Raw genomic sequence first — 27,830 nt, forward strand, 5'->3', positions numbered from 1 at the left:
TGTCTACGGATTTACAACGCCAAAATCACGGCTTCGCTTCCCCTCGGTGGCCGCCGCAGATAGCCCCATGTGGCTTTGCTGCTATAAGAAAATACACACACACTTTAGTGTTATAATTAAAACTATATATATTATAGGATACACTTGTCATTTATAAAATTTGTTTTTACTTTAACGATCTCTAGATAGTTGGCTATTGAATAAAATCAAACAGACCACGCTACACGTGATATGTATTATCTGGCTAAGACTTTTGAGAATGTCGCTAATACTTACGAATGTACAACTGATGAGTTAATGTTCTATCTTTCTATAGATTCTAGTTTATTTATGTATCGCTTTATGACATTATGTACTGCTTGGAAATTTTCTAATGTAGAATTATCCTCGAAAATGTATGTTATTTATTAATTCTAATAGTTGGCGTTAACTTACGTTTTGACCAGGGGCTATTTTGTATTCGTAAACAATATATTAAAACATTACAATTAATAAAACATTGTTTTAAAAACTTGTAACTAATTATGAATGTTATCCTTGAGTTTTTAATCTCCTTAATAGTTAGAAGTGATTAATGATTGCAATCAACTATTTTAGCTCGTGCACTGAGATCTATGTATGAAATCAGGAATTGGAAGTTATATTTAATAAAATAACTACATAACCCAGTTCATTATTGCTCGGTATTCGCAAAAATTGTTCACGCTATGATGCTTGACCTTTAGTTCTTATTAAAAATGAAAACCATGCCTTTAGACTCCAATATATTTATACTTGCAGAAGTCTATGCAAATAGTCTTTTATGAAAAATTTATTATCTTACATTTTACCGTGTCCTACACCCCCGCTAGTACAGCGGTATGTCTCCGGATTTACAACGCTAAAATCAGGGGTTCGATTCCCCTCGGTGGGCTGAGCAGATAGCCCTTTGTGGCTTTGGTATACAAAAAACACACACACACACACCGTGTCCTAGTGTTTCTTTACCCAGTTTCAGTAAGTTTTGAAATAAAGATTTCCATTATTGGAATGACAACAGAACGTATGCATTCTAACTTTTTAAAGCTTTTTTTTTTTTTTTAATCCGGTATGGTTAAGGCACTCGACTCGTAATCATAGGGTCGCGGGTTCGAGTCTCCGTCACACCGAACATGCTCACCCTTTCAGGCGTGAGAGCATTATAATGTTACGGTCAATCCCGCTATTCTTTGGTAAAAGAATAGCCCATTGAGGTGGTGATGGGTGGTGATGAGTAACTGCTAGTCTTACAAATTAGGGACGACTAGCGCAGATAACCCTCGTGTAGCTTTGCCCGAAATTCAAACCAAACTTTATTTATTTATTTGGCGTACTCCTAGCAAGATCAATATATTAAATTAGCTTCGTTATTTACTAGACTAATATTCAGTTTCAGTTTATGTAAACTGCTTGATTTGAGCATCAGTTATTGTTAATGACTGCTAAAATGAGAATCGTTTTTGTTTGTTCACTAGACTATTTATTCGTTTTCCTTCTTAGGACCATTATTATAATGTGCGTCACCAACTACAAGACGTCTTAATAAGGCCGGAGGCATGTGTTGTCACGTGCCTCTGTGCTCACAACTCGCTGCACGCGCAGACATTGGTAAGTTTAGTCAGTGGTGCGAATGGGAGATCGCCAGGTCTGTTGGAGAGCGTGAGCGGATGCACTAGGTATCAGTGTCTGAAGAAGATTTCTGGGTAAGTGTCTTTAAAAACCTTCGCTCGTAGATATAGTGCGTGTTTTATTATTGGATAAGTTACTTAGCATCATATTTTGCACATTAGTGAGACAAAATAACTGTATGGGGGGTGACTTTTTTGGGATCGTTGCAAAATTGTGTATGTATCAAACTTTAGTTTTCGTTAAATCAATTATGATTTTTTATGATAATATGAAAGAAAACAAATATTAACATATTTATTTCTCTAAAACAAAACGCACCCTCCAACTAAAATAGATAATTTCATTCCTTTATAATGGAGAAACTTATTTATGTGAAATAGAAACCCTTACTTTTATTTGACAGATCCAATAGCTTTGGAAGAAAAACTCAGTAATTTATGTGGAATTCACTTACTCATATTCATCTAAAGTAGAAATTTATAATTTTGTGAAAAATACACACTAATATATCAGCACTTATTTCTCTAGAATAAATACATTCTTCTTTATAATAGGTAAACTGTTTATTTAAAACTACCACACATACACTTATCTAAAATAGAAACCATTACTTCTCTAGAAAATACACACCAGTTTATTTACACTAAAACACTTATTTGTCTAGAATCAACACACTTTTCTCTATAGTAGATAAACTTTTTCTATAGAATTGCCACACACCTATTTCTATAAAATAAAAAGTCTTAACTTTCTAGAATAAAATTATTATTTTCTACACAATTGATACATTTAAATCTATAAAGCTAACACACTTGTTTTTCTAGAAGAGACACACTTGTTACTCTAAAATATATACACTTGTTTCTCTAAAGTATACACACTTGTTTTTTCTAGAATAGATACAATTGTTTCTCTAGAATCTAAGTACTTATCTCTTTTGAATTGTCACGTTTATTTCTCTAAAAACTGATAAACATTTTCTAAAATAAATAAAATTTTCTCCAGAATAGATATATTACATCTTTTATAGAATAGAGATACATCTTATCGTGCCATGCTTGAAGGTACTTCAACAGTGGTCTGCTTTTAGATTCATTTTTTTTTGCTTGCATGCATCATAGTTATTTATATGTAAACCTTCTATATTTAGATACATAAAACAGAATGTACAAATAGAAGCGCGTGACAAAACGTAGTTATTTTCAGAGATAGTTTTATACAACTGGATCACGTATTTGTATAAATTAATGGTGACATTATATGTGTATCTCAAACGTATTACTCCTCATTTTCCATTTATGTTTCAAGACGCATGTTAACAAAATTGGATTTTCTACTTTTATTTAACTAATTAATCAGAACACCAATGGAACTTTGATTTCCTGTCTTTATAAACGTTCAACCGGCAAGCTAAACAAATGAAAGTTTCTCACAGTGTATATATTACCATAACGCGAACTATAACTCAAAAGAAACATTAGTTTTTTTTACTTTTATAAACGATCAATAAACATGTTAAATAAATACTTTATCTAACTCAGATGTTAAAGAGAATCTGATTTCCTATATTGTGTAAATGTTTAACAAGCATAGCAGATCGTTTGTAAGCTTTCTGACTAAACGTTAAAGCTTGATTTGACAGTTTCTAAAAATATTTTAACCAGAAGGCAAAAATCTCGTCTTTATTTTATAATATGTCAGTTAAATGCTAAACAAAACCAGTTTTTTTTTTCGTGTAGATAATTTCGCTTAACGTTTTATCTTACATTTCTTTTAATGTTTCGAACAGCATTTAAAATGAAAGTTGATTTTTTTTCTAATTTCTGTAAATGTTCCAAACAAAGTGTTAAAGTATATCCGGTTTCTTTGTTTTTCATCAATTAGCATGTCAAAGAAACTTTCTTTTTTTATGTCATTAAACGGAAATTTTGCTAAAGCTTTAATTAACTTCTGACTTCTTTTTAGTATGGTTCTAACACATATGTTACAAAACTGGAAAAGACTCATATATATTGTAAATATCGTTATTTGTGAAACGCCTAAATGAAAAATAAAATTATATATACGTAAACCTTACTATATATATATCATCTCACTTTCTTGTCTCACTTCTTATTTTCCGTGTTCGATTTATCTAACCCTTGCATCTGTCTGTCTGCTATGTGGAAGTTAAACACTGGGCGATTGTTTGTAGCAAACTGTTATCTAATGAATTTTGAAGATGGTGTTTATTTTTAGACGTCGTTTTTACAAACATCTGTAATGTTGCATAAGCTCCATGCCTTGAGAATTTTCCTTTATAAACACATCAATGTCTAGTTAGGCTTACAATGTAAGCGCTTTGTTCACCTTTCTTCGCTGACAGCTAAAACGCTGTTTAAAAACCCGTTCATTGTCCAAAAAGATTTTTATTTACATGTTAATGCAACGTCAACAGATAGAGTTAAGTAATCATTAGCGAGTGTTTTATGTCTATTAGCCCCTGAATTTAATAAAAAACATGTACTGCACAATAAGCTTCAAATTAATTTATGTTAATTAAAAAAATGTTTTTGTTTGTTTGGAATTAAGCACAAAGCTACACCATATTATGCACACTACGGGTATCGAAACCCGGTTTTTAGGGGTGTGAGTACGCAGACATGCCACTGTTCCACTGGGAACAAAATGTTGTTGAATATCGACTTTTATACCTCTAATAAAGTAGTTCTGGAGTCGTGTAACGTTAAAAACAGAGCTTCGATTCTTATTGTAGGAACAATACGTAAAGCCAATTGTATAGCTTTGCGATTAGAAACAAACAAACAAATAGTAAAACGAACGACAACATGACAGAAATACCTTGTTTTACAGATTCATGTTCATATATCTTTAGTTTCTTCTTAACCCTATATCATGATGGGTTACAAAGGTAACTGAAATAAATAATTTTATTGTGAAGAGCCAATATTAAAACTATATAAGCTCCCACTTATAAATGTGTGAGAAAAACTGTTATTTTTCGTCTCACGTTGGGACAGCGGTGAGAATGCAGACTTACAACGTGAAAAACCAGGAACCGATTCTTTGCGATAGACATAACAGTTAGCCCAATGTGGCTTTGTTTTAAAACTGTAGAACAAACAAACTATTGTATTTTTACAAACATATCTTTGACATTAGTGATAACTTGAAATCTTTATAGAATTATGTCTGTGTATCTCAAAGTATATGTAGTAATTTGATTTCATTATTCGAGGATCTGTATCAAGAGGTTGTCTCCAGTACATTGGTATTTTGCAAACGTGGAGTTAAACAAGTTCCAGGTTTGTTTTGTGAAACTACAATATAGGCATTATGGCGACCATTCCATTCTCCGAATATCTAAGTTTTCTTTCTTTGAAAAATAACCTTGTGTTTTTTTACATGTGTGTTTGGAGTTATTTCCTTCTAGACATATCAAAATTTGGCTAATGATCTTTTAGATTGTGATATTTATACTGATTCAATATTCTATAAACTGTGTGAAGATGACCACAACCTTTGTAGATATTGCGTTTCAAACCATAAAGCCTTCATTCAACATGTTGGATGGTTGGATACAAGATATACGTTCTAGAATCTCTCTGACTCATCAGAAAACACTTACACGCTTGTTGGAACAAACAGTTCAAATTTATAATTGTCTATCCAAAGTACCGTGTGTCATTATTTATTCCAATTTAGAATTGTCTGTTCAAAGTATTATGTGTCATTATCCCAATTTAGAATTGTCTGTTCAAAGTATTATGTGTCATTATCCCAATTTAGACTTGTGTGTCCAAAGTACCATGCGTCATTATTTGAACTTATACTTGTCCGGCAAAACACCTGTTGTCATTATTTCAATTCATAATTGTCTGTCCAAAGCCCTTATGTCATTCTTCGAATTTAAAATTGTCTGTCTAAAGCACCTTACGTCATTATTCCAATGACAAGAACGCAAGTTATTTCGGTAAACTAGTTTTTTTGGCAATATTCGCTTTCTTCCCTAAAAACAATATTCCAGCACCACATTTTATTTGTTAAAAGTTTATTTTTGCATTACTTGTTAATCTCATCAGCAAATTTTTCCCTCATTCAGTTTTTTCAATAAAGTAATTATAGATATCTCTTTTCACGGAGTTTTTTTTTTTGTCTACGTCTCGTGTCTTGTCTGTTGTTGCGGAACTGGATTACTTTTATTTTTTGAATGTGTTAATTCTTTCGGTTTTGGCGTTTAAACAGTAACAACACATTGTATTAGCTGTAACGGATGATATTTTTGAGAGAAAAAATACCATTATTTACATAAAACTCAGAATGTAAATATCTTAAAGAACTGACAATGTTATATTGCTTCGTATTAAGATGATGAACCTTGAACAACTTGAGAAATATATTCTGTACTTAATTATTTGTTTTCCTCTTAAAAGTCTAAATCGTTTCAATATTAGAGCAATTTATAAAGTGGAAAAAAACAATAGTTTTCTTATTTCGATACTTTTTGAAACATTTTATATTACAATTGTTTTATTCCTTGCGTACAAAAATCTAAACTACTTGTACAATGGAATAATGTAATAAATTTGAACACGACCGTATACATAAATAAAGATATTTTTTGCAGTAGAACAGTTAGTGATTAACTTATTACTTGTGCAAATTGTTTGCCATACTATACCTTATTATATCTACAAGCTTACGTTCTAAAGTTTAGGTTCAATATACACATATATCATTTTTTATAAAATAATTTGACAACCCATACCAATGTACCTGATCATTAAGTAACAAACAGATTCAACCAACAGCAAAGCTAAGTCGTTTACAGTTCTTTCGTCTATTGGCTTGAAATTAATTTCTTCAAAACAGTCCTACTCAACTTTTATAGGCAATTACTTTCTAAAATACGTACATAACCCTAAAACTATATTTACTTTATTCGTACGATCATGGTTATCTTCTCAATTTGTTTTGTTATTTATTTATTAATTTCGTAAGTAAGAAACATTAATTGATTTGTATGTTAACGATTTGTAAGTGGAAATAGATAACATGTTGCTACAGATATAAACCGCATCGCTTCGAGAGACAAGTTTAACATCTATATATTTAATTAACCGCTAATTCACTATTATCCGTGAATACAATACCTCTTTCCGAGAAAAATATTCATACAGCAAGGTGTTAAACAATATAGAGCCAAAAGATGTTATTTGAAAAAAAGAATCCTTTAGTGTTCTCCATGGAAACAGCAAAGCTCGTACAGAAGAGCATTTTGAACAATAACAGATTAAATCAGTTAGTACCTCAAGCAAACTGAAAGCATCTCCTTTTTAATATACAAAATGAAAGCTACAGTTATAGAAGAGGGTCTTCCGACACATAAAAATATTGTTATCACGTTTGGCATACCTTCTGATATTTCAAACTAGAAAATTAACCAGGATTTAAAGTTAGAAAAGGTCCACGAGCCAGATGTCCACAAGCGTTCTGTGCACGAGCCAGATGTCCATAAGCTTTCCGTTACATCTTGTAATTAATGGTTGTTATTATTAGAAAGGTGGCAGGAAAACTGAATCATAGCAACCCTATTAGGTAACATTTATAAAATCCACTGATGTAGCTTTAATAGATATTTATACTCTTGGTCTACTGAAACATGGAAGTCTATGTTTATTATAATGGAGGTATTTGAGAAATTGATTGATCTCATATTCTTTGTAAAAGTTTGTTTCAAAGGAAACTTCGGTGACTTGCAATGTTGCTATGGCAATTGACTGAACTCTATCGAAGGCGGAAGTAGCTCCAACACGAGCACGTGACATCATGGAGCACCATTGTCGTAAAGTGCGATAAACCCCAGTAACAACTTTTTACCAGTTTCAAGACCTACTCAGATCTGTATATTGGACTAAACCTTTGACCTCTTGTGCTATTGGCTGTGTAGAACAGATTTTGTCCCCAACATCTCATGTATCATGAGGAACTACAAGTACAATTTTGATAAAAGTGAATAAAAACTCTATAACCAGAACGATTTTGAAAGATCCACCTTTCAAAAGCACTCGGGTTATAGGATTTTTATTCATTTTTATCAAAACGTCTTGAGCTTACGTGTGTCTCTAACATCCTGAATAGTTTTATTAAATATAGCTACCGGTCTAAAACTCATAATCAAGCTGTTTTTTAATTATTTTGACTGTAGTGTTATTGTGTTGAATTCTAGCTCAAGAATCAATACAGGCGAGGTTTTGCCTTACTGATCAATATCTCACCTTATCGCAATGAAAATAATGGATAATTGTGATCACATTAAATTCAATAGTCTTTTCCTTCTCCTTTACATACTCCTTGATGTTCATATATGACCATAACCACTTCTAACAAAAATATCACTCTCTAACTATCTGTTTACTGCCAGTTACCTTCAACGTTAAAATTATATGAAAACCCATAATCACATTCTACCTATTCACTGTAGTTAATTTATCATGAACAGATCACTTTGTTACCTGTTGTTTTTCACACGGATAGCAAAATAATATTAATACATGAAGTTCATTTTTAACAAGTGGAAACTGCTTCACACAGTTAAAACATCCTATTTGCAAGAAAGTACAAATCCTGATGAACAGAAGACGAGCGAGTAATAGTAGAGTAATAGAACTATGAACTGGCATTAAATTATTTCAATGCTCTAAACGGTGCTATTTTTGTGAAAGTTTATGTTCTTTAAACCTTCATAGAATTATAAATCCTGTGCATTCTCGATGCTTTTGCCTTAGTAATTTTTGGAAACACTTTATGGTATTAGTAATTTTGTATTTTCCCCTAGCAATGAGCACGCCCCCCCTCTCTCTCCCGATGACTCTGCACTTAGGCTGCAGGTTTATGACGCCAGAAATCGACTTTCGCTACCAATGATGGGCAGCGCATAGAGAGCCCATCATGTTGCTTGCGCTCAACAACAAACAAACACAATCGTTGAAAACAAGTCTTGCATCTCTTATAACGGAAATCTTTGGACTTAATCGCTATCCTTAACGTAACTGTTAACTTGTGGTGACTCAAGTATGGAAAGATAGAAAGTTGCATCAGGTTTCCCTAGTCTGGGATATCAAACACCAGTTCGAGCGTTTGTCTGGTTTACTTTCTTTTTGTAAAGAAATTATCACAACTTTTAAGAAAGTAGTCCAAGATTAACTAATCATGTTTTACCTCATCTGGGTCCTCGTTAATTTTCGGTAACGGATTAGTATTTATATGTGCATAAACTCAACATTTAACTTGGCACGAGCACCTAAGCACCAGACTTTTTTTCCCGTATTTCCAACTTTACTGTTATGTGGCACCGAGATGTTATATTCTAAACTCGGCCAGAACCACGTACATGAGTAATCTAGGAGGCATGAACAGTCACGATGTAATGGAAGATAAGAATTGCACGGCCACGGAGTCTATTTTAGGGCTTGGAATGTTCGAAAAGCCAACGAGTGAGCTTTACAAATATAAACTGAAAGTAGAACGTGTTACACTCACGATCTACCGTCTCGTGCTCTCCACGGTGAAAAACTTGTGTTGTTCTTGTTCTCTGAACGTTCCTTCGAGGGTAATTCGTGATATCACTTTCTGAGGTTTAAAAACAAATGTATATTTTATATAGATATAAAAGTAGGCATATGTAACAAGTGTGCATAAAGTAACTAGACAATCGTTAAGAAACGATGCTGTGAAATACCTTTAAAAGTAGAATGATCAACTTACATACACTCTATGTCATTTTTTGTAAAGTTTCATGCCTTGTTTTATATGCGCTAAGTACAAGAGAAGCAGGTAAAACACAGATGCCTGAGTCCACGGATTAAAATATAACTGACGATGAATGAATTCAAATCTAACACTAAACTAATAGTGTTGGTAGTGAAAAGAATAAACTGTAATGTCGATACCTGAGTCCACAAACCAAATAACGGTAGTAATAAACAGAATCAGTTCTAATATCGATACATGCGTCCGCACACCAAACTAATGGTGGTAATAAACAGAATCAGTTCTAATATCGATACATGCGTCCGCACACCAAACTAATGATGGTAATAAACAGAATCAGTTCTAATATCGATACATGCGTCCGCACACCAAACTAATGATGGTAATAAACAGAATCTGTTGTAATATCGATACATGCGTCCACACACCAAACTAATGGTGGTAATAAACAGAATCAATTCTAACGCCGATACCTGCGTCCGCACACCAAACTAATGATGGTAATAAACAGAATCTGTTGTAATATCGATACATGCGTCCACACACCAAACTAATGGTGGTAATAAACAGAATCTGTTCTAATATCGGTACCTGAGTCCACAAACCAAAATAACCGTGGTAATAAACAGAATCAGTTCTAATATCGATATATGAACCCGTAAACAAGACTAATGGTAATAATAAACAAAATCAAATATTACATCAACACCTGAACCGCCCGCGTACCATTTACTGCAATAATAAACAGAATCACGTCTAATATCGATACCTGAGTTTACAGACCAAACTGAAAGTAGTAATAAACAAAATCAGTTCTAACACCAATGTCTTAACCCATATACCAGACTAGTAGCATCAATAAACAAAATCAGTTCTAACACCGATGTCTGAACCCATAAACCAGACTATTAGCATCAATAAACAAAATCAGTTCTAACACCAATGTCTGAACCCATATACCAGACTAATAGCATCAACGAATAAAATCAGTTCTTATAACCACAACTGACTCCATGAATCACAGAGTTGTAGTGATGGATGGAAACCGATCTAGTGTTGACACTGGAGTATAAATACCACAAATATAGATAGTTGTACCGTTTTGTAACCAATTTGTACCATATAAGGACAGACCATATCTCAATTTTTTTCATGACTTCTGCATGCACTTAGCCTCAATATGGTTCATATCTTCCAACATTTATAGGTGAAAGAACGTTTTTGTACCAAACTATACTGAACTCGCTAGTCATACAGGAGAGCTAATTGTGAATATTGTTCCTTCCCGAATTCCTAACCCTGAACACTGCTCATTGTCAATACAACTGGTAAAATTAGTAACGTAGCCACGTAAGAAACACTTATGGACAGCGTCTCTAAAACTGAGAATATATATACATATGTATTTAACGTTTGAATGTTTTGTGTGAAATATTAATCGATTAAAATTAAATAAGTGCAGCATTTCACAGTTTTCACCTTCACTGTGCCTTATATCACATATCAAAATAATAGTGCAACACAAAGTTTTTTATGTATTCTTTATGCTGGTGTTTGTGCAGGTGGTTTTAAAAATAATGTGTTTTTTCATGCTCAAGTATCTATATTTCTGACTTGTTTTTGTTTTACTTCATAAAATCGGTGAAGGGGGAAGACTGAAATGTCATATTACAACTTGATTTGAATATTGATAAAACAATACTCACTGTTCTTTCCTGGAGTCGTTTTCTGTCACAAGTGACTGACAAAACTTTGCAGAAAATCTTGTATCATAAGAATTTTATCCTGTTGTATTTATATTTATGTAGCATAAAATGTACAGTATTTAAACGAGAAGAGTGTTAGAAGATATTTATTTTATTGAATAACTTGTGTTTAATAAGTTAATTAACATTTGGGGTCTCAACTTCTCACAATTATTGTGGTTTGGTTTGGTTTGATTTCTTTTGAATTTCGCTCAAAGCCACATGAGAGCTATCTGTGCTGGCCATCTCTAATTTAGCAGTATGAGACTAGAGAGAAGGCAGTTAGTCATCACCACTCACCGCCAACTCTTAGGCTATTCCTTTACCAACGAATAGTGGGATTGAACGTCACATTATAACGCCCCAACGGCTAAAAGAACGAGCATGTTTCGTGTGACGGGGATTTGAACCCACGACCTTCGGATCACAAGTCGAGTGTCTTAACCACCTGGTCATGCCGGGTCTATTTATTGTGTACTCTATAAATAATAAACATTTACGACATATTTGATAATATTTTAATATAATTACTGTTTGTTTAAGTAAGTAAAGTTTTGTTATATATACACAAATATTGTTTACTTAATCCGAAACTACAATTAACTATCTGAGCTCTCTCTCTCTACCTCGAGGGAATCGAACCTCGGACTTTAGCATTGTAAGTTAGTGAACTTACCGCCGACCAATCGGGGACCCGAATATACAAGAGGATCAGAAAATAAGTTTTAGTGCATACATGGCGGGAGAACATTATTTGAAGCTTAGCCAGTTGGTACAAGTGCGCAAAACCGTATAGAATACAGATATGAAAAGAAATAATAGATTAACTGATGTGACTCGTATAGATAGTGTATTACTGAACTAAATGATTGAAAAATAGAAACGTGGTTGTATTTCTGTATCGTAACAATTTTACAGTAATTTAGCCTGTATATAATACTAAAATGATATAAGTGATACAAAATGGCATAATAATGATAATTATGTGTTTTTGTATTGTGTAAATAACTTCTACGCATGTAATAATCTGTGCTGAAATCAAACCAACAAAAATACAAAAGAATTTGAGTGTTAATGTAATGTGTGTAACGCGATAGTAATTCCCTATTACTATAATTACGAAATACATTTACCTTCAGATCTCCACACCAGACCCATTTGCTAAGATTCAAACTAGAAGAACCAATTAATATTATATTTTACGATAAATTATACTAGTTAGTAAATAACATTTAAGGTGGCCTGTAAGGAAAAAATGCATTCTCTATAGTTTATGGAGCATGAACATATTGTAAGTTTAGTCACCATATTGTAATATTTTATACAATATCTATTTCAGTGTTATTCACCATGTTCTGAACAGTGCCAGATCTCTGGATCTGTCTCTCTTACGCAGTTTATAACTTTTTTAAAGACAATGGTGTAGGAGGTTTGAAATTTCTTTAATTAATCTAAACAGAGAATGTCTCCACCTTTAATATCTTGAACTTTTTAAATGTTTCCATTCACAGTAAAACCAACAACACATTTTCTGTTTATAAAGAATGTTAAGAGTTCTACAAAAAAAATCCCCCAAAAACCATTAACAACAAACATTCCATCAACTCAAAAGATACTAAATAACCATTGCAAATGATGAATGTAAATAAGTGACCATTCTTATAATGAAATCCAAAGGTTGCAATCATTTGATCAATTTTGATTGCAAAAAACAACTTCTTGGATGAAAATGTGCTGACAAGAAGACTCGGTAATAGCGTAGTAAACATTTCAAATTATCACTACAAAGAGTTAAACTGTCAGTAATGTTCCAAATTAAAGAATTTCGTGCTTTGGAATACCGAAGTGAACACATTATTTCTGTCTTCGCATAATTTATAAAAATATGAACTCTGATCTTACACGTTTCTTTGGTAAAAACATAAAAGTTTTCAACTAAAAAACGTTTTCCCTGAAGCTTGCCACTTTTATCCAATGTGTTCCCATCAATTCATTAAGGTATGTCAGTGCGAAATATGTGATATTATATAACTTAAAGATTTTTTGTAAATACGTTTTTCCTTATGAGTAAGCTAATAAGACTAGGAAATTATTTTGGTGTTAGGTTAGGGACTTTTGTCTCCCAGTGGCATAGCGATATGTCTGCGGATTTATACTTCTAGAAATCTGGTTTCCATACTCGTTGTGGGCAGAGCACGGATAGCCTTTCTATAGCTTGATGGTTAAAAATAAACAACAATAACGTGTTTTTTTATTTTTGTAACTAATTTGAAATTGGTGAGTTAAGTTTTCATGAGGTTGATTACAGCATTGTTATTAAGAACATTTGTTGTTTGTTGTTTGTTAAGCATAAAGATATTTATGGGCTGTCTGTGCTGTGCCCACCACCGATATAAAAACCCACTTTTTAACAATATAACTCTTCAGATTTACCCCTAAGCTGGTGGAGCGCTTCAAATTCTGTATGCAATTTCTGCAGCAACAGACATGAATTCTACAATGATACACATGTAAAAGCATCATTTCTGCAGCAATAAACATGAATTCTACAATGAGGCACATGTAAAAGCATCATTTCTGCAGCAACAAACATGAATTCTACAATGAGGCACATGTAAAAGCATCATTTCTGCAGCAACAAACATGAATTCTACAGTGATACACATGTAAAAGCATCATTTCTGCAGCACCAGACATGAATTCTACAATAATACACATGTAAAACGACATTTCTGCAATGTTACATTTCTATATGCAATTATGGTGAATTACATTAAAAGAAATAAGAAAGGTTTTTAAACCTTGTTTAAGGAAGATATTAAATTAATAATCACGTTATTTCTGAACCATAGATATTTTATGTTTTTTACGGGAATAATATCTTTTTTAATCTCAGCAGCAATTTTCTTCTTCTGGGAATTATCTCTAGGGATAAAAGTTTATGAAAGTAGATAACAAACTGTGTATGTTTGGTTTTAGAACGATATGCCACCAGTTACTAACAGTCGCCTGTACGTATAAAGTCTTTTTTTAAATTTTTGCTAGTTCATGTGGTAATTTGATTATAAGTATGTTTTAGAAAAATATAAAATTTTGGTCTAACACCTGATAATAATTCATTGAAAATTAGTCGCCAGGCTTTTACACTCATCACTGATATATTACATAAAGCAGTTGAAGTCGAGGCCCACTAACCATACCGGCCATACACGTGTGCTTGCTGTCTTGGTAATAGTGTTTGTTTGTTTTAATTTCGCGCAAAGCTACTCGAGGGCTATCTGCGCTAGCCGTCCCTAATTTAGCAGTGTAAGACTAGAGGGAATGCAGCTAGTCATCACCACCCACCGCCAACTCTTGAGCTAATCTTTTACCAACGAATAATGGGATTGACCGTCACATAATAACGCCCCCACGGCTGAAAGGGTGAGCATGTTTTGGTGCGAACGGGATTCGAACCCACGACTCTCGGATTACCAGTCGAACGCCTTAACACACTTGGCCATGCCGGGCCTCTTGGTAATAGAAATGTTAATTGAATACTAGTGCCAGATTTTACTGTAATAAAACTTTCAGCGAATGAAAGTGGTTACGAGATGCATATCTAACTTCATTGCTTTATTCAGACTTTTGATGCACGGTTAAGTCGTTTATGTACACATATAATATTTTTACTCAAAGGTAAAACTTTGTCGCCATCAGAAGGAAGACATTTTAAAGAAATAATTAAATAAGGTGAGCACAGAGTTACTTGGCAACGTTCCACTGTAGTAATGGTTGGCATTTTTAGCTTTAGATCACAGATACTAGAAAAGTGAAGTCACCAGAAAGCTAACAGCATGCTGTTTCCTTTAACTTTTACCAAACGTGGAAGCAGGCACTGAAACTATATCGAATAGCATCTCGGTTTACAATCCCATGTTTGCCTCGTATGAAATTACTTAATGAGGAACTAAATATGAGTCAGTACAATTATCGAGTATGGTTTGGGAAGCGTCAGGAGCGACATTGTAATTAACTGTTAACAACTTTGCAAAAGTGCTTGCGATAAAGCTGAAACAAATAAATAAAATGTTGATCAATGAATCAACGAACACAAATAAGAAATGTGCAGGAGACAAGAACTCTACCCATAGTTACATACACGCGGTAAAAATTTGTTGGTGCAGTAAACCTTCTCTATAAAACGATAGAAGCCAGGTAAAACTTCTTTTAGGTGCCGGGAAAGAAATACACCATCAGAAACCCTTAAATCTTCTAAGTAGAGTGAAAGAAACCCCTTGATATGACTTATATTTAAATTGATAGAAACCTAGTAAAGCTTCTAGATGCAGTGAAGTATTCCTCTTAAAACTTGTGCATGGCCTAGCGCGTTAAGGCGTGCACTTCGTAATCTGAGGGTCGCGGGTTCGCGCCCGAGTCGCGCCAAACATGCTCGCCCTCCCAGCCGTGGGGGCGTTATAATGTGACGGTCAATCCCACTATTCGTTGGTAAAAGAGTAGCCCAAGAGTTGGCGGTGGGTGGTGATGACTAGCTGCCTTCCCTCTAGTCTTACACTGCTAAATTAGGGACGGCTAGCACAGATAGCCCTCGAGTAGCCTTGTGCGAAATTCCAAAAACAAACCTAAAACTTGTACAGAAAACTTTAATAACCTGTACGTTGGGTCATTAGTAAACTGTTTATTATAAGTCAAAATGGTATGGCTCAGTATGGCCAAGTGGTTAAGGCACTCGACTCCTAATCGGAGGGTTGTGGATTCGAATCCCCGTCACACCAAACATGCTCGTCCTTTCGCTGTGAGAGAGTTATAATATGACGGTCAATCCCTATATTCATTGGTAAAAGAGTAGCCCAAGAGTTGGCGATGTGTGGTGATGACTAGCTACATTCCGCTGCTTAATTAGGGACGGCTAGCACAGATAGCCCTCGTGTAGCTTTACGTAAAATTCCAAACAAACCGTTCGAAATGCCAAATTTAAGTTCGCTAACTCCAATAAAAAGTTAACATACCGCCATTTTTAAGTGAACCATCGTATAACTTCCTATGTTTATCATATTTCTCCATAGTATACTGTCTGTTTTGCATTTCTACACTGTTACAAATTTAACCATTTTTTTCATAGACTAATATTAATTGAGAATTATACAATATGACGTTTAATTTGGGAAAAATATTGGATGTTTATTTTTCAACCACATTCTCCATTTCAGCCTTTTTTAAGTAATTAGTGTGTAACTAATGACGCCAAGTTCACTTGAAGAAATGTCATTTATCGAATTTATCACATCCTGTTTTCACTTCAAATATAATTTTCAATTGTTTGTCACACCTTTTAGTTGCAATTATTCAAGTTATCCATTGAAATGTGAGTATTATATAATACGTATCGAATACGACAGTTATTACTACTCCTGACATAGTATACGGGGAAGCCAGCTAACAGGGTGTGTGATAGCCATTCTTGATCTTGTTTGATAAATCATGCTTGGATGGACACTACAAGCTAAAACTGTGTGTTAAAGTGTCGACTATGGTTATAATTTATATTTACGTTTGTGATAATCAAAAAATAATGATGAAATAACTGAATTTGTAGACAAAGTTGAATTTACTCACTCTGGTAACGTTTAGATTACTATGTTCCCAATACTATTTCATCTTCATACGTATTTTCACTAGGATATAATTAAAGTATATTTTAAAAAAATCATATTACATAACAGATCCTGTTAAGATTATTGGTACAGAAGACCTATGCGAAAATAGGGCACGTGCACTGACAATAATACGTCACCCGTCAAGAAAACCTTCTGTTCAAAGGAACCGAATTTATTTATACAACCGAATAAAACATGAAAAAAGACTGCATTCTGGTATCCCAGCTAAAAACTGACATCTACTGAATTTTGCTGTGTCCCAACTAGAAACTGACATCTACCGACATTTACTGTATTCGAACTAGAAACTGACATCCACTGACATCTTCTGTATCCCAAGTAGAAACTGACAGCCACTGACTTTTATTGTATGCCAACTACAAACTGGCATCTACTGACTTTTGCTGTATTCCAAGTAGAAACTGACATCTACTGATTTTTGCTGTACCCTAACTTGGAACTAGGATAGCAACACCACAACCAGCTGTATAATTGAAACATAAAATCGTATACGTAATTTTTTTAACTTTAAAGTCCACATATAAGTACTATAACGCACATAAACTATCTTTACTCATATGTTTGGTATCACAGAGTAGAAGAAGCAATAAACGGACAATAAATACCGTTCCTTTGTCATACTCAGTAATTACCGATTTATATTTATTTAGACTAAGGAAATTTATACTGTTACTATAAAAACGTGGCATGCAATATTTATTTGCGTGAGTTGCTAAACCGATTGTTTGGTAAGCCTCTTCTGATTTCTTCATTAAATATATATACCTACATGTACATACAAATATATATATTGAAATTACATATTTTATGCATTTTGACATACTGCGCATGTTTGGGAGTTTTGAACAACAAATTATTTGTGTATGTATGTACGTGTATAACATGTTTTCGACCTTAAATTTTTTTTGTTTTTACTTACACGTACAGTGGCTATTTTTTCTACTGACATCGTATTTTTTTACTTATATAATTAGAAGTCATTATTTTCCAATTTACTAATTTTAGGACAGCATTAAAAAGTTAGTTTTTTTTATAACTAACTGTCTATACATTTAGGATGGTTTGGAACTCTGGTGTGCGAGTCTATTGTGTTTGTGACACTGTAGTTTGCACTTATGTTTTCACTTTCCGTGATGACAAGAAAACCCACTTGTAGAGAAAACGGCTGGTATGGATAGAGAAATCACTATGTAGAGGAGCGAACAACGTTTCGACCTTCTTCAATCATCGTCTGGTTAACAAAGTTTTTAAATATATAATGTTTTTACTTTATTTTTAATTGTTAGACGTTGTTCTATCTCAACGACGTAGTTTGTTTTTTTCTTATTGATTTTGTGAGAAATCTCGTTTAATCTATCTCGGTTGCATAGTCTATTTCACTTTCCACTTCTTTATGAAGTGATGTGTAGTGCAACAGTTTTTATGTAACAAAACATGTTAAGTTTTTTTTAATTAAACGATGGCTTAAATGATAAATAACTAGGCTAAAAGATTCAGATAAACATGGGCTTGATGCTGAAAATTCTTTGATTTGCAACAAGTCCTGCACTAAAACCTCTGCTTAAAGATCCCTGGTGGGCTAGCGGTAACTTTAAAGACTTGCTCGATAATCCGATGTGGACAGAATTCTTGCCTTTTCTTTAGCCCTACAAAACACAGATCCACCTGTGAAAACCGCTGAGGTTTACCAGGGTTTTTTGAAACATTTTTATTAAATTTCTTTGTTCTACATGTTTCTTTTTTTACTAAAATAAAAATGAATTGTTTATATACTTGTTTCCCAAGCACCATATTGTTAGTTTGTTTGTTGCATTTTCACTCAAACTTCCGTTCTTAATTACAAATTAATAAACAAGAGAGAAAGTAACAAGAAAACAAAGCCAACTATTGGGCTACCTTTTAACAAGGGATAGTGGAATGTACCCCCACAGCTGAAAGGACGGACGTGTTCAGAGACACGTTTCGATCCCGTGACTTGCAAACTGCGAGTCGAGCGCCCTAACAATCTGGTGGCCCCAGTATTAAATTGAAATTACTAAATAAGAAAACAAGACGTCAAATTAACTTTAATTAATTATTCAAGTATTACTTGTTTGTTATTTTAAAGTATGAGTTATTATTTTTACTACAATTTAAGGGTAATGTGAGCCACAACAACGCAAAGATCATATGCGGATCCTGAACCACCGTTTCGCGAACTCTGATTTTAGCAACCGTTAAGTCACGTGTCTTTCTTTCCGTTTCGATGGGGTAGAGCAACTTTTATTGAAAGTTTTGTCTTGTTTTTTTTTATATTAACAAACAAAAACTGGTTTTTAATAACCAGTCAAGAAGTGCAAACTACATGTTTTATGTGTATATATATATATATATTGTTCCTAAAATAAACAAATGTCATTAAACACAAAAGGATAGCCCCCATTTGTCCTACTTAAATGGACTCCTGCTTTGATATGCTAATTTGGCTACCTCTAAGTTTGTTTTTTGAATTTCGCACCAAGCTACTCGAGGGCTATCTGTGCTAGCCGTCCCTAATTTAGCAGTGTAAGACTAGAGGGAAGGCAGCTAGTCATCACCACCCACCGCCAACTTTTGGGCTACTCTTTTACCAACGAATAGTGGGATTGACCGTAACATTATAATGCTCCCACGGCTGAAAGGGCGAGCATGTTTGGCGCGACGGGGATGCGAACCCGCGACCCTCAGATTACGAGTCGCACGCCTTAACACGCTTGGCCATGTCGGGCCACCTCTAAGTTAAACAGTCGTTAGATTATGTATCTATTAATATAATTGGTTACTCCCACTTTATAAATGTAGGAATGAATTGCTTTAATAGATTAAACGGTTATGAGATTAGTAACCACTAATTACACCTTGCGAGTAATAATAACTTTTGGTTGTTTTAAGATAGCCGAAATAGTTGTGGGTTTCTGTAACACGTAATGGTGAAAGCAAATAACACATTGTTTGTTTTAGATCAAAACTACATAGTGCTACCTGCCGTGTCGAACTAGTAGAATCAAACCCCAGATTTTAGCGTTGTAAATACGTAGATTTACCGCTATCCCACTAGGGGGCATGTCTGGTTGAACAAAATATAGTTGAAACCGACCTTAACTCACAACAAAACTTCACTCGTGAAAACCGGTATTTCACATATTGGGTTTCAGAACTCATAGCAATTTACTTATAAAGCTAAGGCGTAACAAACATTCAAAAATACTACTTTATACCTGTGTTACATTTTAGTACAAACAACATAGATATCTCTGATAGTTATCAGTTTTACCCAACATTTTCCTACACTTGTATCAGGTTTAATACTAATAACACTTGATGTGTTTAATAGTTACCAGTTTCACACAGCTTTCTTCTACACCTGTATCAGGTTTAATACTAACAACTCTTGATATGTTTAATAGTTTCTAGTTTCACACAACATTCGTCTACAGTTATTATTGGTTTAGCACCAACGAAGACATGGTTTAGGAGAAATGTAAGTAAATAAAAGTTTTATCCAGTCAAAAGCCAAAAAACTTGAACTGACCATTATATTAAACAGTGAAAGATTAAGAATGGTATTTTATTATTCGCAATGAATTTATCGGTGTGTATAAGTTACTTTACATGTATTTGTACATTACATTAAAAGTACCTTAAATGGATATTTTTATTTTATATTAGTACTTGACTTGTGAAGGTTACGACGCTTAATTCGCAAGCTGCTGGTCACGGGATCGAAACCCAACTCCAGGCATGCTCATTCTCTTTAAAGTAGAAACTTCATAATGCGAGGTCACTATTCCTTTACAAATAGTAGCCCAAAGTTGGCGGTGGGTGCTGCCAACCTGTTGTCTTTCTTGTAGTCAGCAGTTCAAAATTGGGGACACTGAAATATAAAAAGTCTTAATCGTTTTGACACAAAAGAAACAAACACACAAACATATTGATACTTGCACTTTTCTAACTTAATATCAACTGTCTATTTTCATCTCTCTGACTAAGAGGCTTAAATTGGTATTACTGTCAAAGGCTAGGATCCACCAATTAACAGGAATATTAGTGTTTGTTATTACTGAAAAAACGAAAACACATGTTACAGTGTTAAATAAGCAACTTTTCAGTGAAGTAGTCAGACAGTAGGTATGGTTGAACTCATAGAATAAATTGAAATATACACATATTTCTTCGAAAAGTAAAAAGCAGTCGCACAAGTATATAACTCTATATATAATGGATTTTTTTTATGGACTCTTGTGTTTGTAAACTAATTAATATTATTACAATGAAGTATAATGCTATTAAACCTATGACTTTTGTTCAAAGTCAGTGCTTCCCAACTGTGCAAATGCATGATTTTCGTATATTCTAACGCTTAAGTACATAATATTACATAACAGCAATCCGACTACATCGTATCTTTCTCATTAGTATAGTAATTTTCATAATTACGCAACACAACAACAAACCGTTGCGTTGTTTTAAATTAGAGAGTGAAAGTAGGTACAAGCAGATGCTTTAGTCAGGTAAGAATGTATCATTTGACAGAGCACGTTTCTCGTTGTCTGTCCCAAAATGGTTCGATAATTTTTTTTATGTTTTCCATGTATGTGTGTGAGTATATAGCTGTGAGTTACAGTACACAGTCGTGTTTTGGAATTATCGAAATGGTAATGCGGTAATGATCTCTATAATTAATGATGTGAAGGGTTCTGTGGGTTCGATAAAGTTGAGAACCCACTGTTCTATATTACCTTAACATACAACGTGTTTATTAAAACAATCTAAGTCAAAAGCCACTAAAAATTCATTATGTTCACAATTCCATTTTGCGTTTTTCACAGGAAACATCTTCAACTGAAACTAAAGCCTATTGCAATTCAGCTCAGACAAGGGCCGTGCTGCTGACGTCAAACTACGCAAGTCCAGCAAGATTAACTCTTTATAATACGATAGGTCTATTGATCAGTCACTGCCTACTCTTATCAGCCCTCTAGAGGAAGACGCACATTGATCGAGCTCCAATCAGCTCAGTTAACCACAGAATTCACCGCTTTTACTCAGGCGAGTAATTTCACCAATCAGATAAAACCATAGTGACAAATCCTACTTCTATTTAAATTAAATACTTTTTTTCTTTTTTCAATTATCAACACAGGTGCCTCACTGATTTAACTGAAGGCCTTTCGTTCCAGGATATAAACGATGTCGCCGTCTCCTGCCGGATCACCTTCGTTTGTCAGAAAAGTCAGAACATCTCAGGGGATGTGGCCCCCGAAGGTAGTGGCAGTTATATCATTCTTATACAAAGAATGTTTCAACTATTTAAATTTCTTGTTATTCACTCACTTAAGTAACAAAAAATAAATTTTAAGTAATTTACAATAATTTTTGTACACGTCCTAAGATCGTTTTACAATGTTTGAAATAACTTACAGACATCGTGTATCTGTCACACTTTGTTAACTTAGAAAATATTATACCTTGAACCTTAGCAACAGAAGGCGTAATCCATTATCTTTAGTCAGAAAAATTATTTATTTTAAAAAATACTTAGCTGCCTCTCAGTCATAGTTATCGCATTTCTTGTATTATTATTATTATAAATACCATACATAGTTATACTACTGTTAATAATGCATCAAGAAATGTATTAATTAAATACATTAAACTTGTACTTGTGTGGATGTAAAAAAAGTGAACCATACTTAGTGGTTATATACTTAAGTATTCGTATATGAAAGTTTGAAACGTTCATAAACAAAGGCTACAACCTCACTCAGTGAGAATACACTCAGTTTTGTCTTCTTAAATATTGTGATCTTTTATATGAATTATTTTATCATGTTAAACGACTTTAATGGTCCCCTTTATTTCCGGAATATGTTGTGTTTAAATGTTTTCAGATATAAACACTTGACTAATATTAATTACGATCCTGTTGGTAACTGTTACTACATTATTGGTTATTTTGTAGAATCCTAGTGTTCGAGAACTTCCAAAAGTTGGATTTTCACCAGGCTGGTCTCAGGAAGGTGAGAAATAAATAAATAAAGCAAAACTTACCTAATCTCAATTTGTTTGGATGTATCGTGCTTTTCTTTTTTATATTTTCAACAGTTCTCGCTGTGAAATATCTATATTTTACTATTGTTGTGTAAATAATAAAGAACTGAAAACAATTATATATATCTTTTATATCTTAACTGTTGTGAAAAAGATCCACATTTTATTGTGGTAATGCTATTTTAACACAGGGAGATGGGAAGGTACTATTTCACAAATAAATGTATCTGAAAAGAGTGATTTCCTTCTGTACGGATAGTGACTTATATGTGTTGCTTTGAATCCTGCTTTTCCTAGCATATATACTCATATAACTTAGAAATCTAATTACGCTGTCTGTACATTGAGCTATCTGTGCTCTGCTCACCATAGGTCGCTGTCTGTACATTGGGCTATCTGTGCTCTGCTCACCATAGGTCGCTGTCTGTACATTGGCTATCCGTGCTCTGCTCACCATAGTTCACTGTCTGTACATTGGGCTATCTGTGCTCTGCTCATCACAGGTGTCGAAATTCGGTTTCCAGTGTTATTAATCCACAAACTTGCGCTGTATCATCGGTGAAACTTAACAATCGAAATGCATTGACCAGTTGAGGCGTTCTCGCTGTTAACAATACTGTCAGCCATAATCCATGTCATATCCGAGTTTCATTCGTTTTAGAATAATTAAATTAGTCTTAAATCCATATACTAAACTAATAATGCAAGATAACCTAAATGAGACAAAACTGATGGAAGATATTATTAAAATTTAGTTTATAACGAAAATCTAAAAATTTCAAATTTACTATTTCACTCCAAGTCCTGTGTCACCACGTCGCTGAACATACTCTGCACCTTTAGCTGTGAGGATGTTACAAAAGTGGTAATTAATTCCTTAACTGGTGCAGAGCGAACAAAGTCAAATGTTAGATTAAGTGCTGTTCATTGGTTGACTTCCTTTAATCAGTATTTCAAATGAGCGAACCTATATCTGAATCCTGGCGGTCTCTAACTTATCGGGCCCAGCATGGCCAAGCGTGTTAAGGCGTGCGATTCGTTCGGTTCGCATCCCCCTCGCGCCAAACGTGCTCGCCCTTTCAGTCGTGGGGGCGTTATAATGTTACGGTCAATTCCACTATTCATTGGTAAAAGAGTAGCCCAAGAGTTGGCGGTGGGTGGTGATAACTAGCTGCCTTCCCTCTAGTCTTACACTACTAAATTAGGGACGGCTAGCATAGATAGCCCTCGAGTAGCTTTGTGCGAAGTTCAAAAACAAACAAACTAACTAACTAACTTAACCGCAAAGCAAATGTACACACGTAATACTGTTCAGGTTATATCACAGATAACCTGATGGTCATCTCTTAAGTAATGTTCGATTTTAGATTCAGAAAAAGAGAAAAGATTTCAAACGCTTTTAATGTTATTTAATCAATATCGTATGTTCCATTATTATTAATTACTTCCTGCCAACGATTCCCAAGCTTCTGAATGCCACTTCTATAAAATTCCTGAGATTTGAAGGAAAATAATTTAGAGATGGTAGTTTTGACATCTTCATGTGTTCCAAGCTCTTCTCCATCAAAATAGTTCTGTAAACTTCGGAATAGATGATAATCAGATGGGACAAGGTATGGAGAATAAGGAGGATGTGGAAGTTTTCCCAGTCTAGCTCTTCAGTCTTTACAGATGTGATCCTTGATGTATGGGGTCGTGCATTAACCTGTTGTAACACGACACCTTTACCATTGATCAAAACAGACCTCTTTTCTTTCAATGTAACATTTAAGCGCTCTAACTGTTGACAATAGAAGTCTGATGTAATCGTTACATTGAGTGGCAGTAGCTCAAAGTGGATCACACCAACAATATCCCACCATACGTTTAACAAGACTTTCCTAGGGTAAAGGTCCATTTTGGTCTGTGTTTTAGCCAGTTTACCGGCACTGAGCCATTGTCTGCGGCGCTTAAATTTTTTTTATAAAATATCCATTTTTCATCTCCAGTAATTAAGCTGTCTAAAAACGGTGAGTTATGTTCACGAGAGCTCAGAGAAGTGGAAATGTCCACTCTTGCTTTGAGATTGGCTTCTGTCAAATCATGGGGGACCAATTTTCCAAGTTTTGACACCTTTCCAACCTGTTGCAGATAACAGTGAACTGTTGAATGGGTTGAATTAAGCTTTTGTGCTAGTTCTTCAACTGTTACAGCACAATCTTCATTAAGTGCAGCCAGCAGCACGTCATCATTAAACTCAACAAGATGATCTGAACGTGGCTCATCACTTAAGCTGTAGTCTCCTGATTTAAACTTCTTAAACCATCTTTGACATTTTCTTTCATTGAGAGATTCCGCACCAAAAACACCTTGAATGTTTCGTGTAGTGTTTGCTGCACTATTGCCTTTTTAAAACACATTTAGCATTATATGCCTAATGTGCTCCTCAGACACATTCATCTTCATTAGGGTTTATTTGATTAATGATCTCAACATTTTTATATACGTACTACCACATATTTTAGTTACTAAAGCCTTCTACAAAAATATAAATAATGATGCACTTTCTGTATTAAATTTTTGGACATTACTTATGGTATTACCTGATAGATACCAAATTCATACCTATTTAAAGCATATATATAAAAAACAATAGATATATTCGACTGTAGCGGCGTTTAGTTACGAAATAATAGTTAATAAACTGTAAAACTATTTCTAACTAGAATATAAAATTTCGCCCAACTGTGAAATATGATGATGGTGAAATGTAAAATGCAAAGTCAATAGCATAAGTCAAAACCTAGATGTTCTTTGCTAGGAATTAATATACCAAATATTTAAATTTGTGTTTAATCTAAGCAGAAATTAGAACTTAAGACGGTACAAACGTACATGATATTATTTACAGTATACGGGGAACTACTAAGAAATTTATTTTAAAAATTATGAATTTTAAGTGAAACAAAAGGAAATATTGATGTCTTTTACTTGCATATAATTGTAAACCTAAATGTACAACAACGCCAACTTTACCTGGAAACTAAAATGAAAAATTTGTTTTGGTTCTACGCCAATTTTCGTTACAAACAAATAGATGGCGACACAATACACAAGTTAATGCTAAATTATTCTTGTATTCTTCAGGCCAAGGGAAGAGACTTGTTTGGCCACCTCCCAAATCCAATGATTACGACGCACGACAATTTGGATTTTCAAGGGGAAACATAGCTACTACCTGGAATCCCACGAGCTCTGATGAAGCTTCTCGGCCTCCTCCTTTTGCCCCACAATCTCCTATTCCGAATCGCCGGTCAAAAGATATTGTTTGGCCTCCTCCCCAAAGATTACAGAGGACCGATGAAGAGTTTACTACCAAGCCAACCCGTCGAGTCAGGGACTTTAACGAATACGTCACGCAACACGCGAGCTTAGCTGTGCCTCCTACATATCATGCACCCCCAGGTACACAACACGTGGAAGCAGAGTACTATTCAGAAGAGGAAGAAGAAGAAGAGGAGGAGGAGGAGGAGGAAGAAGAAGATGATGAATAGCCAGAAATAAAATTATTCGGCCATATTTATTTTTGTTAAAATATGTGACTTTAATGAAAAATTCTGTCAATTCAATGAATTCAACGCAACTTAGGTTACAAATCTAACTTGTTAGCTGATGCTTTGTTCGTGAACTGTTTTATATTGCAACTTCAAAGTTTGCTTTTTTTTAGCGAAATCACAAAAGAAGATTTTTGAGGCCAGAAAATTTAATAATAAATTTCAAAAACGAAACATTCAGCAAGAGTGTAACCCTAAATTGGAACGACCTGACCAAATGTATTGGTTTTCAAGCTTATTTACGCATACATTTTTTTTACGTAATTTATCATAAAACCTTGATTTTTTTTATTTACATCAAAGATGATTGCGGTAAACGTTGTTTCGTTGTAATCGCACTTAGATGAATTATTTAAAAACTTCGTCATATTTTGTATCTCAGTTCGTGGATTTTAAATAGTTCATGTAATCGGCATCTTGTACGATTTCAGTAAGGAATTAAAGAACGTATTTCGCCTGTTAGTTTGTTTGAAGCGTGTAATACTACATACATGTAACTGGTATATACAAATTAATAAAGGCATTTTCTTATTTGAAAAGGTACAGACATCTGATATTATGACTATTTAATCAGCAAAATGTTCGAGTTAGTGTTCCTTAGTGGTCCTTCGACTGGTAATCCAAGGGTCACGGGTTCGAATCCCAGTCACACCTAACATGCTCGCCCTTTTAGCCGTGTGGGCGTTATAAATGTTATGGTCAATCCATGGGTAGCCCAAGAGTTGGCGGTGGGTGGTGATGACAAGCTGCCTTTCCTCTAGTCTTAGACTGCTAAATTAGGGACGGCTAGCGCAGATAGTCCTCGTATTACTTTGCGAGAAATAAAAAAAAAAGCCCTAGTGGTTAGTGTATATATCTACTGATCGGACGGCTTAAAGTTCGCGCCACCATTTTCGTAACACATTTCGCATTTTCAACCGCCGTCCTTTATAAGAATAACAGTCAATTCCCTTATCCAATTCAAATCCGAACAGAGATATAATTTCTGCCGGTGTTATTGGTTGGTTTCTGACCAGTAAATCAGAAATAGGGCAGCTACACCCAAACTAAACCACAAATGTCATTATGTCGCATAATGCGTCAGTCAAGTTGAAAATACCAAATATCAATAACAAACGAGTGTAATCGAATTATAAATTACCTGTAACTTAAGGTTAAATCTGTACGCTGGTTTTTCATTTTAGAACACGCTTAATCTATGAATTAGCATTGACTTATATTTCTTCCGCAAATACATTTTAAAATATTGTAAATAACAACTGTACGAAAAGTGGTTGTTTTACTATTAACATATCAGATAAACGATGAAATTATACCCATTTAAT

At 34.1% G+C, this 27,830-nt stretch overlaps 1 protein-coding gene across 3 annotated transcripts; it reads left to right on the top strand.

Annotated features, from left to right (window-relative positions):
• The first annotated feature begins 1,523 nt into the window (after window positions 1-1,523).
• LOC143255819 (uncharacterized) lies at window positions 1,524-27,044 on the top strand. 3 transcript variants are annotated; one of them, XM_076512099.1, is made up of 5 exons: window positions 1,524-1,721; window positions 21,691-21,910; window positions 22,005-22,126; window positions 22,824-22,881; window positions 26,039-27,044. In XM_076512099.1, exons 3-5 carry the CDS (start codon window positions 22,052-22,054, stop codon window positions 26,443-26,445), a joined length of 540 nt encoding a protein of 179 aa, XP_076368214.1. In that variant the 5' UTR covers window positions 1,524-1,721; window positions 21,691-21,910; window positions 22,005-22,051; the 3' UTR covers window positions 26,446-27,044. The 3 variants fall into 3 exon arrangements, with proteins under 3 accessions (XP_076368214.1, XP_076368215.1, XP_076368216.1); XM_076512100.1 differs by having other exon boundaries at window positions 22,042-22,126; XM_076512101.1 differs by lacking the exon at window positions 21,691-21,910 and having other exon boundaries at window positions 1,575-1,721.
• Window positions 27,045-27,830: the final 786 nt, after the last annotated feature.

The sequence above is a fragment of the Tachypleus tridentatus genome, chromosome 7 (assembly GCF_004210375.1).
Source record: "Tachypleus tridentatus isolate NWPU-2018 chromosome 7, ASM421037v1, whole genome shotgun sequence".
Lineage (NCBI taxonomy): Eukaryota > Metazoa > Arthropoda > Merostomata > Xiphosura > Limulidae > Tachypleus > Tachypleus tridentatus.

What these genes read in the sequence shown, in the direction of transcription:
- LOC143255819 (XM_076512099.1), top strand. Translation starts at nt 22,052, where the DNA reads ATGTCGCCGTCTCCTGCCGGATCACCTTCGTTTGTCAGAAAAGTCAGA. An exon ending in AGGGGATGTGGCCCCCGAAG is followed by an intron (nt 22,127 to 22,823) that starts GTAGTGGCAGTT and finishes GTTATTTTGTAG; the next exon opens with AATCCTAGTGTTCGAGAACT. An exon ending in ACCAGGCTGGTCTCAGGAAG is followed by an intron (nt 22,882 to 26,038) that starts GTGAGAAATAAA and finishes TGTATTCTTCAG; the next exon opens with GCCAAGGGAAGAGACTTGTT.